Here is a 13282-nt window from a genome sequence, read left to right on the forward strand (position 1 = left end):
TCCTGCCTCCCAGATTCTTGGGTGTGAATCCTGTCTCTGCCCTGTGTGTGTGTGTGTGTGTGGAGTTTGCATGTTCTACATGTTCTGGCTTCCTATTCCAGTTCAAAGGCATACATGGTAGGCTGACTGGCATCTTGAAACTGTAGGGTGTGTGATTGTACCCTGCAATGTGTTGGCACCCCATGCAGTGTGTCCCTTCCTTGCACCCCCTGGGATAGGCTCCATGCTCCCTGTGACCCTGTGCAGGATAAGTAGTACATAAAATGGATGGATTCATTTGATCCTGTTTCATTAGGCCTTTGTTAATTTTCTTCTCATTTGCTTCGTTTTTAATTGATATTTGGTATAACTGTCCTTTGTTAAAGGCTCAGAAAAATACTAGCTTGCCTGTTTGTGGACTTCCATCCTGAAATCTTTGGTTAAGGTTTTAACCTAAAAAAGACTTTATCTTTCATCAAAACCCTAAATCTTAAACTACTCCTTTATATCTTGTCTCAAATGTATGTCGCTCTGCACAAAAGTATCAGGAGTAAATTTAAAATGCTGTAACAAAATCGACATCCTATAGAGAATTATTGCACTGCATATGTATAATATTTAGCAAAAGCAGCTTTGGGCCAGCAGAGGGCAGCAGAGGATGGACATTGGAGAAAATTGGGGTCGGTGGGGGAGTTTTAAAGCGTTACCCTCTGTTTTTGTGGATGATTAATCCCACAGTGCTATAGAGACAGTCAGTGTTTGCAGAGTTTTAGAGCTGCTCTCTGGTATTCCTGTGACACTGAACAAGTCCCTACAACAGTTCACTATGAAGCTCTGGATACTTCTCTTATTATCACTCTTCCTGCTGGAGATCCAAAATGGTGAGTCTATCATTATTTTTTATTATCTACCGTTATGTATTGTAGATGTTTGGCTTTTGTATTTTGTCAGGAGTTTCCTTGTTTTTGGAGGGGGATGATGGAGATTCCACAGCTGAGACAATGACAGAGGTTGGAGAGGGAAACAAGCTAGAGGAATGTAAAAAATCTGGATTATTTTGGAGGAAACTTTGAAAACTCCCTGGACTATCCTTATCTTCAACAGCATGGTTTCCCTTTACTCTGAATATGCTGCAATGGAACATTTCTTTATTTATTCATTGATGTATTAACTTTGAAAATAAGAAAGTGTAGATAGACAACAAAATTATCTAATTAAAGATCTGTTAGATTGCTCGGATTGTCACAGTGTAATACAAAAACATTATGCATCAACTTGAAAGACTCATGGTGTCTGGCTATTGAAATAACAAGAAAAAGCAAATTTCCTGCAATTCTGTTTGTACAGCTGTGGAATTGTAATGCAAAATGGAGTAGAATTCCAGATGCTGCTCTGTTCCTGCTGCTCTGTTCTTGTTCTCTGCTCTCTGGCTTTATCTGGAACATAGTAATTAGATACACATTACTTGAAAACGCTAATGTTCTTATATAAACAGTAATATTCTTTCCATTCTCTTAAATGTTCCAAGCCAGTTTGACAAAACTTGTCATGTAGACATAACATGTTATCTTTATTCCTTCTCTTTTCCAAGTAAAGATTAGCATTTCTGATCAAGGCTTGACATACCACTTCTTTCTCGTGGTAACTCAGGTGCGAGTCAACAGACCAAGAATAAGAAAGATGCCAGTCTCAGACCAGGGCGAAAGCGGGTCAAGGGGCGCAATCCTAAAATAAAAGACAAAGAGGTAGGAGGAAAACTTCAGTCCATTCTCACCCAGGTTCTGGACAAAGGCCGTTTCCTTCGTCTCGGTGACGATGTAGTCTTGGACTCTGGAAAAACATTGGAACTAAGATGCAAAGGGACCAAAATTGGCTGGGCATACCCATCTTATCTGGACACTTTTAATGATTCCCGTCTCAGGTGCGTCAGTTATTTTGTTCAGTTGCTTCATTCTCAGCCCCTTGTTAAGTTTTTGTTTTTAATCCATCCTGAGATTATATTGTTCTACTTGTTATGAATATGAGCAGAACTTTAATTTAGAGTCAAGATACAATCCACACCAAATATTTGCTCATTGAAATCTAGAAATTCAACCTAGAAAATGTAATTCAACTTAGACATGTACAACAAAAGACTGCCACAAAACAGCATTATAGAAATCTGGATATAGAAATCTAGTGTAGATGTTGATCCCTAATAAACTGATAGTGGCAAGGAAAAACTCACTGAGATGACATGAACATTGCAAAATTTAGAATGATGCTAAATGCTATAATTGGGTAACACTTTGCAATAAGAGTACATGAGAATAATTCTGCACTAAATACCAGAATTTACACTTAAATATGAGCTAATGATAAGTTGCGCCATGTACTAATAATGAACTAATGAAGAGTTAACTCTAACTGCAACATGTCTTATGAGTTCATGGATGAATAACAACCATGTACATGTTAATACATGTTTATTAGTTACCTTTTTAACACATAGCTGTAAACTAAATCAAACATGCTGTAGAAGAAAGAATATGAATTAAATTTCATTTCAAAGTCATTATGTAATTTGCTATATGCAGCTGTGTACACAAACATCATTGATGCCGGATTATTTTCATAATTTTCATTGCTCTTCTTTCTTGAGCAATGAAAGACTCATTAATAATAAACACCGATAATTGCATCTCATCCCATCTATTTCTCTTCCTATCCCACTGTAGTACTAGTAAATGCTCTGCATGGCTCAGGCCTGGGACACTGCTTTACCCAAAAGGCTGACATATTAATTTTTAGTAATTTATCATTAATTAGTTCATTAATTAATTAACTAACAAACATGTACTAACATGCACTTAAGGTGGTCATTATTTATGCACATAGTTAAGGTTAGTGCTTCATTAATTCATGATTAGCCGTGACATGCCATAACTCATAATTAGTTCATATATAAGTAAATATTAATTCAAGTATTAGTGCAGAACCTTTTTTTGTTTTTGAAGCTAAAAGATTGGCCTTCTTGTTATGTTAGCATTAACCAGAATGAGAAGTTCAGCCAGTTGACCCTGACCACACCCTCTGCTGCGGACACGGGAGAATACAGCTGCTGGGTGATACTCTGTGATGGTGATGAGTGTGAGAAAGACACGGATCGCGTCTCCTCTTCCTACATATACTTTACAGGTACAGGTTTGACAGATCTTACAGCACAAAAAAAAATTGTTCTTAATAATATTTAAATTGTTTTTGCAAGTATGACCGTAACAGTTAGCCTAAAGAGATCGTGCAAATGTCTTTATCTCTATGCCAAGACAAAGATGATCTCTTTGTACCATCAACCATCCACTTTGAGATTGTGTACATGCGGCCTGATAAACCTGCAACAGTGCCCTGCCGAGTCACGACCCCTAAGGCAACAGTGTCCCTACACAGGGAAATGCCTCCGGAGGAGGTACAGGTGGATGGAAAACTTATCTCCTACAATCCCACCAAAGGCTTTATCCTGCAAAACCCTGGCCCTGAGCACATGGGAGCTTTTTACTGCAAGGCTAAGAGCACCACAAAAAACACAGCACAGGTCTCCACTAAGTACCAGCTGCTTTATCTTGAAGGTCAGAAAGATGCTACTAATAAACATTACTAATAGACATTGAGATGTGAGAAAGCTGAAAAAAAGTTATAGTAAAAATAAGTTCTTTTGTCTTTTTTTTTTTATTCTAGTACCTAGTGGTCCTCCATATGCAACTATTCAGGCTTCCTCTAATGAAGTAAGTGGTGGGGATATCTTTAACATCACCTGTACAGTTCTCGGTGAACCTGAGATGGACGTTAAATTCATCTGGACCTATCCTGGACAGGTAAATAACACAGTACCTAATGTCAAAAAGAGACCAAAATAAAAAGTTTATTGAATTAAGATTTTATGTTTATCACACATCAGCTTTGCTAGTGTTTAGATTCTGTACAATTTGACATTCAAAATTACCACACAAACATCAGAGCCACTAAAGCAAACCATCAGAAACATTTTCTCCTTTTAAACTGAGCTGAAAAAAACAATCCTGGATATCCTGGTGTAAAAAGTTCAATTACACTTTCCAGATCCTGAAAAGAAAAAAGAGGTTTGTTTTTGATTATCTGTAATATTGTAATGATTACTTAGTTACTGAAAAGATAAAATGTAGAGAAGAGACAGCACAGGCCTGTGATAAGTGATAGAATGTAAGTTGCAGTATTTAACTTGACACACACTGTTATATTAGTTATATTTTATGTGAAGTCCAACACCTAGCAGCACAGTGCCAGGTTCACCTTGTCTTAGAGTCTGAACATTATAAAAAGAGCTCATTCTAGTAATTGGCTCATTAGGCTCTCAATGAAGAACACTCCAATAAAACTCAGTGTGACTGTTTATAGAGGCTGAGAGTCAGGCTTGAGTTAAGTGGAGGTGTTTTAAACTGAAGTTTCAGAGAAAGAAGTTCTGGAGACAATTCAACTTCTTTTTTAACATCATATAATTTTTTGCCATTTCTACTTGTAATAATGTTTCCACATCCTGCACCCATTAGCGTCCACCCTGCAGCTCCTACATAAGACTCTACACTGGGGGAAGCAAAAACAACCCAGTACTCCACACAAGCTCTCCTCATTACAGTACCACATTTACTTTCCCATTAGATCCTATGCTATTGAACTGAAGGCCTGTATTTGCAACTTAATGAACGTAATAAATGAATGCCGTTAAAGTAAGCAAACTCACATTGAGTTCCTTTCTCGTTTTCCCATGTAGGACCAGAGGCCTGTGAGTATTCAGGCATCACATAGACTGATAAACAGAGGTGTAGGTCAAATCATGCGCCTCTCCCAGAGTGTCATGATCGTGGATGATGTGGAGACTATTGATTATGGGAACTACATGTGCACAGCCAAAAACACCCATGGAGAGACATCTTTGGCCACACAAGTGAACTCATATCATTAGGCCATTAGATGGCACTAAAACTGGACTCTCTTTACACCTTTGGCATCTTGCTGCTTGTTTGTATTGATGCCTTTGTGAGGAAAAAAAAGACTGAATCTTTTATATAATAATATAAAAGTCTGAAATATCTGAAGTGCAAATACCTTTTACTGGTTTCCTGCTATTGTCATATTATTGTCATATGCAAAGGCTTCATTTGGAGAAAACAGCTCCAGTGAATGCTTGTCAATGTTTACTCAGATCTGTGCTTTTTTTTTTTTTTTTTTTTTTTTAAATGTTAATCATTGTCTGTACCTCAATATTAACATGGTCTTGCATTGCTGGAAGTGAAAATAAAAGAAGCTGATGGTGGAGCTTGTGGTGGAAAGTGTGCTAAAGCCTCTAATGGACTCCGTATGTGGAATGTGGAGTGCAGAGTGAAGCCTGGGCTTATTTTTGGTTCAGTGTTACACACTCTTCACTTTCCACTTCTTCTCAGTCCAGTCTTACCTTCTGTAACGCTGCCTTTGTCCTGGTATCATAACATATTGTAAGTTTTAATAAACTTCCATCTGAAAGGTTCCGACTCATTAAAATACTAAAAAAAAAAAACATACATTGAAATGAACAAAATCAATTGATTTTAATGTGACTTTATTAATTGCATATTTAAAAAAAAAAAAAATCAGCTCAGCTTCACACCAATAAACTTAATACTCACACAAATATCTTAGTGACACACAATCAAGTTCCATGTTAACTCAATTTCTTTTTACTCTCACAACCAAACCATAGTCACACGTGAAGTAGTTGAACCTTAAAGCTGCATGAGGAGAGTTTCAACACTGGGGGGTTCCTCTTGAGGCCACTTGAACATGCACAAACAGTCATATACGTTGGTCCCATGGTCATAAAAGATAGTTAAGAAGAAAAAAAAAAAGAAAAAGAGGACGAACAAAAAACAAACAAACCAAAAAAAACACCAGTTTCTCATCAGGGGTCAACAGTAGTCAACAATCCTAAACCCGTATTCATATTTAAAACACACTGACAGGAGATTCCTAGAAGTAGCTGGTAATTGGACTGGCTAATTCTGGGAAATATCAAATACACAGCTCATCAGTCTTCAGTTTATGGGACTGTGTCTTTAAAATACAAGTTGTAATAGGTAAGGTTTAAATATTGATTCAAAATGCAGAAAATGGATCTGCATCCTTTAAGCATGTATTTTTTTTTACTTTTAGGAATACTAACATGAGAGTATCTGTCCATGTGTATTCATTCACTCAAGTATAAAAATGACTTGTGGGGAAAAATTGCATGAGTCTACATTAATATCCATTTTATTTTAAATATTTCATACTTTGCTATTTCAATGTAGAGTGGACAAGAGAACAATTTAATGTGAAATTAATCTTAACTAGCATCAGGAAAGTTTTCATGAATATATTCCTAGGAATTTGGTTTTTAGGGATGGAATACAGGCCCTCCTAAAAGGCTGCTAGTGGTAAAGCTTTGTAAAAAAAAAAAGTCAAACACTGTCATAATGTTTTTTTTTTTGATAGCACACAAGTCATATGCATAGACACCGAAGACGTAAAGCTTTTTGCCAGCAACGTGCCTTCCCAGATAATGAAGGACAAAAAAACAAATCATGTGGTATGACAGTCTAGTGGCATGAGAAATTATATACAAGCCCTGAGATATTTTTTTTCTTCCAAAATCAGATGTGAAAGGCAAAATACAAAAAGGCGGCCTTATTGATTAAGTGCTTCTGTGCAATCTTTTTATCAGTCACAACGTTCATTCAACTGTACAAGGTTCACCTGAGAGTCGATCCATTTTGGATTAATGTCCTTCAGGTGACAGGCTGTGGACCCACACGACTAATATAGCCTTCAAGTGTATACAAGAACTCTGTCCCTGGCAAAATGTTTGAGAAGCTGCTTCCTGGAAGCTGATGACCAGTGTTATCTGGGGGAAACGGGAGGACTGGAGAAAAGGCCTGAATGGCGAGGGGACTGCAGAGTCATGGATGGAGATGAGGGAGATATCTTACGTGGACTGCTCAGGTCTCCGTTCTGTAGCTTCCACAGCAGCTCCTCGTTTTCCATTGACAGACGCTTGTTCACTTTTGTCTCCTTCTGAAGTGATTCCTGCAGGACTGCCTGCTCTGTAGACAGTTGCCTAAGCGGAGGGAAAAAAAAAAAATACATGTGATTATACATTAGAACTCAAGTTACAAAGTAAGCACAGCAAGTGTACTGTTACTAAATTTAAGGACATAGAAGAAAATATTTAGCACCAGGAAAAAAAAAAGTAAACCAAGGGTCAGGAAAACCAATAGAATATCCAGAGACCAGTAAAAGATGCACCAGACCTTGATAATGCAGCATGTCGGTCCATCCTGGCTTTCAAATCTTCATTTTCTTGCTGGACTTTATTAAGACATTCCTCAAGCTTCACATTTTTCTCCATCTAGAATAATGCAATTAAACACACATCATACAATATGTAAACTGATATACAGTGGCATACAAATTTAATTCGCTCTGGAGGAGAGTTCTGAAGGCGAAAATTTGTATTGCAAAACGAATTTTCTGAGAAGAAATAACAAATGCAGATAATCCGTTTCAGCCACCCAAAAATATTCCAATACAGAGCGCATGTAAACTGTATGGCTGCTTACAAAGAACTGACCCAAGCCGAGCATTCCATGTCAAGGAAGTCGTGCCACCAAGCTTGGGCTAAAAATAGAACAGACCACCCACGTCAACAATCTGTCAACAAAAAAATGCGTGAAAAATCTTGTAGCTTTTGAATGCATGAACGCATGCCTAAGGCATCAGTGGTATTGTGGGTTGACTCTTGCTAAACAGCTTTCGTTGACTGAAGAAAAAAAAAAAAAAAAATCCAAAACGTAAAATTCGTAAACTCGCTCCGGTTTGCTTTGCTTGGTTTTCCACTGACGCAAACAAATTTTGATTGGCCCCTGGACATATATGCAACTTAGCCGGCGCTCGGTTCGGTTTAGTTCATTGATATGCAGAAAATGCTTTGTATGCCGACGCAAATTGTTTTGCAAAATTTAAATTCTTAATGTGAAAATTCATAAGGGAGGGCATTCGTATGCCACGGTACCAGATTTTCACATTTATGGATATAGGAGACTTGAAGAAAGTATGAAATGGAAGAAAGAGAAGTCTGAGGGAACCAAGGGCTAAAATGAGACTTGAGCTCACCAGTTTTTCCATTTGCATCACTTTCTTGTCTTGTTGGTGGATCTGCTTGTTCTTTATGTCCAGCACGACTTTCAGGCTTTCGAGCTCTTGCTCCAGATACAGGGTGTGAGAATCCTTCTGGAAACATTAAATGTTATCAAGCATGAGCGTTTTTTAAATGGCCACTCGAATGTATGTGACTGTCTGATCTTGCATCACATTAACATATGTAACAAGTTATTATGTAGTGACACAAAGGCAGTGGAAACCAGGCTGTTGATATGATATCTCTATATATAGGCTCTGCAATGCGTTGGAGGGTTATTATCTAAATCCCCTTTCAAAATGCTTGGGGGCCCACTTCATGTGAATCAGACAAGAGCGTTTAATATTAACTTACCACTCCACGAGAGTCACTGATAGACTAAATGGAAAGTGTTTAACCTTTGCTATCAGTGGGCACTATTCCTGTCTATCTGATAACATGTATAAACAGTAGAGTATAAGTGAAGGTTTGAGGGGCAAGGCAAAAACGTACCAGACATTTGTCAGCAAGTTCTTTCCTTCGGTCCTCTTCTGCTTTCAGCCTCTCACTAAAGTACCTGTTGGCTGTAGTGAGCTCCTCAATTTGATTCTGATGAAGGCAAAATATTTCCCTGTCAGTTTCCTATACTCTGAACATACACTGGATAGCTGCTAAGTAACTTGTATATGGACTGGATTTTCACTTGTGCTGATGAACTGCTTTTATAAATGTATAAATGTAAGGCAAGAAACTGGTTCAATGGAGCTAAATTAACACTCTAGGTTCCTTCTTACAGTTAATGTCGATTCTGTTTCTTTTTGCAATTTTTCCAGCGCTTGCATCTCCTGCTTGTGATATTTTCTGAGTTCTGAAAGAGAAAAGAAAATCTTAACATGGCTTTTCAGACATATTAGCGGTTAGTGTGGGTGGAGACAGAACACTAATTTTAGTCACCTTCAAAAGATTCTTCATAGTGCTGTTTAAGGCCCTTAACCTTCTCTCCGTGGCTTTCTTCCAGGTCTTTCTGCATAGCCTCATGTTTGGCTCTCAGTTCCTCCAGCTACACAGGAACACAAACACTTTCAGTATCAGAAGCAGTTCTGGCAAATGTTTGAAGCGTTCAGCAGTGTGTGGCTTGTAAGCCTAAATATAAATCTTTTGCGTGTGAACGTGAAGACATATGGAAAAATGGTGGCCTAGCCAGAGAAATGTAGCAGAGGAAATAAATCATGGTATTAAAAGAGCTTGTGGATACATTTTACAGCACAGAGGAACTTATAGTGACATTGCATAAAAACTGCATGAAAGCAAGCGTTCCTCTTCACCTGTTGCTCCATCAGGCCTTTGTACTTCTCTGCTTCTTCCTGATAGGACTGCTGGATTTTCTCCCACTCATTTGTGTAGAAGGTTTTCAAGCGCTCCTCCAGGTCAGCCAGGTCCATGCGGTGCTGCTCCTGCACTTTCTGCAGCACTCCATCGAAGGCCGCATGCAGCTCCTCCTTTTCCTTCTCCAGACGCTCGCATGACTGCACGGAGTTCACTGTGGAACACAGTCACTTCTTTAATTCATGCCAATGGGTGTATTGCTGAACATTTTTAACAGATCATCATACAACTACATAACAGCTAAAACAAACATGTGTATATAAATAGACAAAATGCTGATCATCTATTTAAAGGTCATTTTTGTGCTGACAAATTTGTTTTGATCTTCTGATTATCCAGTGCAAGATTAAAGGACTGATCACTATACACCAAATCTGGAAAGAACAAGCTGCTGGCGTTAAAGCACATTTGCTGTCTTGACATAAGGTTCTGCCAATGCTCCACTGTGTGATTCATTTGAAAAGCATTCTTCCTGGCACACAGTTGTTACTGCACTTATAGCATCTTTGACAGCACTACAAAGTAAAGCTACAACAGTATATTCAATATTATGCAAGAATAACAAATAAGTATTAATAATGAGAAAATAACATGCTCATTTGTCAAAACTCTTTTACAATACTTTTACAATCAGAGCAAAGTTGGAGATTTATGAATAGCTTCTCTTATTACTGATAACAGATGCCTCTTTGCCCAGTCCCAGAGGGGGCTCACACACACAAACACACACACACTGCTGTTCTTTATCCACACAGTCAAGTGACTGCTGGAATCACAGCTGCCACTTCTAGTGTTCTAAGGCATGTGTAAGGCCGCACTGTCAACAATATCATAAAACAACCGGCTACATGTAATTCCAAGATCCAAAAACAATCACCAGTGTCCTTTGGCATTTGCCAGCCTAGAAGTGTCTCTCCTGTCTGCAACAATGGCACAAGTTTGGCAAACAGGACAGACAGATGTGAGCTAAACAATCGGGACATTTTGCGTGTTTGAAAGCTACTAAGAAGCCATCGCCTCGAAGATCTCACGTCAACATCTCAAACCCAGAAAAAGACTGAAAGGTCATTTTTTTTGGACATTTATCCACAGGACAGAGTGAGTCACTGACCCTCATCTGACTTTAATCAGAAAGAAAGAGGAGGTGCTTTGGATTCGGTCGATGTGTTGCTGTAATACATAACAGTTTGTTACACAACCCTTGGGCCCAAGTCACACCCTGTGTAAATACCTTAATCAAATCATGTTTATACTAGGAGCGATTGTGAAGGAGTCATGAGCATGCTCTAGAAAAAAAAAAAAGTCTGTATACTTTTAGCTAGAGGACTAACAGTGACTTGTTCCCTGGTGTAGAACAAAACCATGTCATCTGTAGTTTCAGGGAGGGACAGCAGAAAAGCCTGAAAGAACATTCACTAATGGCTGAATGCGTTTCATAAATCTGCAGTGTAATTCTATTATGGGTTAAATTTATGCTGCAGACCTCAGACACACAGCCTATAAATAATCCAAATAATGCAAGTGAATGGAAAAGCAACTGATACACATCAGGAGTGTTTGTCACTAGGGAAAAGGGGATGGGGAAAGCATAAGGCCAGTTGTCAGTGCTGTATCAAGCAAGCATCGACGTAGAAAACTCAAAAGGGATGGGAGGATTATCACTTGCAATATAATGACCATCTTTAGGAGGATTCTATTGTAAAGCGAGACAAATCCAACAGGTAGTGATGCTATGCTTGTTTTCTACATGGCACTACATGCTACCATATGGAATGAGCTTATGATCAGGAGTGATAGAAATTTGTGGAATAAAAACTTTAAAAGCAAAACATCTTTCTGACTGGGGTGGAGAATCCCAAAGCATTAAATTACACAGATCTCTCCTAATGAAGTTATGAATGTATCCATGCGTAGTGACACAGTAGGGGGGAAAATTACATAGAATTATAGAAGCTTTAAAGTGAGGTGTGGGCAACATTTCCCTCATGTGCTATAATCAGTGTTACCCTGATAAATGGTTTTGTAACGGACACACCAACGCTAATGTACAAAGACAGGACTGTGAGTTTACTGAAGCCTCAGAGAGTAATCTACATTAGTGCGGTTTTACAAGACGGAGCTTTTTATAAGACCAATCTGGAGAGAAGCCAAAACAAAACAGCTCTGGCTAGAGCAAGCAAAGTTCAGTGGATTTATTGAAACACGCACTTCATGTCGGTCTTAAATAGCAAATGGAAATCAATATTTGAAACTTTGTACTGGTACAAGGATAACGGTCTTCAATATTAGTATGGTTCGTGTTGTGAGATGGCCAAAGGGAGTCATGTGGGGGTCTTAAGCCTCTAGATGTTTGGAATGCACTAAGAGGCCAAGACAGCAGGATTATAATCATACACAGAATTAGGAATGTCTGATATGGCAAAAAAAGCAATAAATATAGAAAAATACAAACTGACAAATCCCTGAACCCTGCCATTTGTAGACTGTGTCAGGTAACGAATACATCAAACTAAACTATTATGAAAAGAAACAGATTTCCATGTTAACGATACAACGATTCAATTCAATAAAAGCATGACTGTTAAACATTTTTCAACCTATTCATTTAGAATTGCCAAACAAACAAAAGTAGAAAAATATTGACAGTCATTCTGTACACCATTAACAAATGCCATCCAAGACGTGATCTATACACCAAACTGCAGCATAAGCAGTTCAACAGGTTATATATTTTTGACAAAAATAAACAGACCTTACTGACAACCTGGTGCAATTATATGAGGAAAAAGTTCACCTCTAATTCTCTCTTGCTTAAAGAACAGAACAAACAGCGACACTCAATAAAACAGCGGTGTCGCAGGTGCTCAGGTCTTCTGGTTGTACTGATCAAACGTTTTCAGCAGTCATAGCATCTACACAAAAGTCTATAGAAAGACGATATGGTTTCAGTAGCTGATAATCACCACAGAGGAGTTAATGGTATGTAAACTTTACCCTGTAGCACTTCTAGCACCTCTATTTCTGTAACTCTGTATAATTAGAGTAATTCAGATTTCCTTCATACATAAGTAAAGCCTCAGCCTTGGGGTACGAGTGCATGCTAGGACGGATGCCTGTCCCCATGTTTCCTGTCTGGAGGAAAGAGTGTGTGGGAAAAGGCACACCTCTGAAATGATCCTTAAATGAAAACAATGCTCTAGTGACTTTTGCACTGTCATATTACAGGGCAGTAAAACAAACAGCTCTACCCTCCTCCCTGCCCTAACATTACTACCAGCAGACTGGCTCCATGCCTCACGGGAGATGTGTGGAATTAAACAGAAGAGGACAAAATTTAATGACAGAACAGCTTAATAAGCCACATTGCAGGGCACAGCACATCCACTCCTCGTCTAATTACAATGCAATTAGGTTATTAAGGCAAATTTTCAAAGGAGGGACTTTTCATGGACTGAAAACACAACATCCTCTGGGGCGCAGTTCATCATCAGTACTCTACTCACCGAGTTCTTCACGCAGGTCGAGCAGTTCCACAGCATGCTCCTGATACCGTTTCACTGATTCTTCATTCTGCACACAAAAGGAGACACTCACATCAGAAACACACACAGTACACAGACTTTTCCCTTCATGTTTATATCCTGGAACAAGTATAGAAAATAGGTCTGCTTGTGATTCTATATGGTTAAAATATAACCATGCTCTGCTTACAGCTTG

At 38.5% G+C, this 13282-nt stretch overlaps 2 protein-coding genes across 7 annotated transcripts in view; one reads left to right on the top strand and one right to left on the bottom strand.

Moving 5' to 3' along the window:
• Positions 1-699: 699 nt before the first annotated feature.
• Positions 700-5922, top strand: pdgfrl (platelet-derived growth factor receptor-like). The gene is made up of 6 exons (XM_058398010.1): positions 700-860; positions 1630-1900; positions 3005-3156; positions 3285-3584; positions 3694-3830; positions 4763-5922. Exons 1-6 carry the CDS (start codon positions 806-808, stop codon positions 4952-4954), a joined length of 1107 nt encoding a protein of 368 aa, XP_058253993.1. The 5' UTR covers positions 700-805; the 3' UTR covers positions 4955-5922.
• Positions 5923-6447: 525 nt separating this feature from the next.
• The window catches only part of mtus1a (microtubule associated tumor suppressor 1a), a 29685-nt gene continuing 22850 nt past the window's right edge, over positions 6448-13282 (bottom strand). For 4 of the 6 annotated variants that reach the window (XM_058398001.1, XM_058398004.1, XM_058398005.1 and 1 more), the window contains 8 exons: positions 13069-13135; positions 9505-9719; positions 9134-9239; positions 8974-9047; positions 8693-8788; positions 8176-8292; positions 7314-7411; positions 6448-7120 (listed from right to left, as the gene is read on the bottom strand). In XM_058398001.1, coding sequence (XP_058253984.1) covers positions 6904-7120; positions 7314-7411; positions 8176-8292; positions 8693-8788; positions 8974-9047; positions 9134-9239; positions 9505-9719; positions 13069-13135 — 990 coding nt within the window. In that variant the 3' untranslated portion in view covers positions 6448-6903. The remainder of the gene's footprint in view (positions 7121-7313; positions 7412-8175; positions 8293-8692; positions 8789-8973; positions 9048-9133; positions 9240-9504; positions 9720-13068; positions 13136-13282) is intronic. The other 2 variants (XM_058398003.1, XM_058398006.1) reach the window with 1 other exon arrangement.

This window comes from Hemibagrus wyckioides, linkage group LG08, assembly GCF_019097595.1.
Source record: "Hemibagrus wyckioides isolate EC202008001 linkage group LG08, SWU_Hwy_1.0, whole genome shotgun sequence".
In the NCBI taxonomy this organism is placed as follows: Eukaryota; Metazoa; Chordata; class Actinopteri; order Siluriformes; family Bagridae; genus Hemibagrus; species Hemibagrus wyckioides.

Bases quoted from the DNA above. Each gene is read 5' to 3' on its own strand.
- pdgfrl (XM_058398010.1), top strand. From the start codon at position 806: ATGAAGCTCTGGATACTTCTCTTATTATCACTCTTCCTGCTGGAGATC. The intron at 1,901-3,004 runs GTGCGTCAGTTA...TTGTTATGTTAG, and splicing joins TTTAATGATTCCCGTCTCAG to CATTAACCAGAATGAGAAGT. The intron at 3,157-3,284 runs GTACAGGTTTGA...CTCTATGCCAAG, and splicing joins TTCCTACATATACTTTACAG to ACAAAGATGATCTCTTTGTA.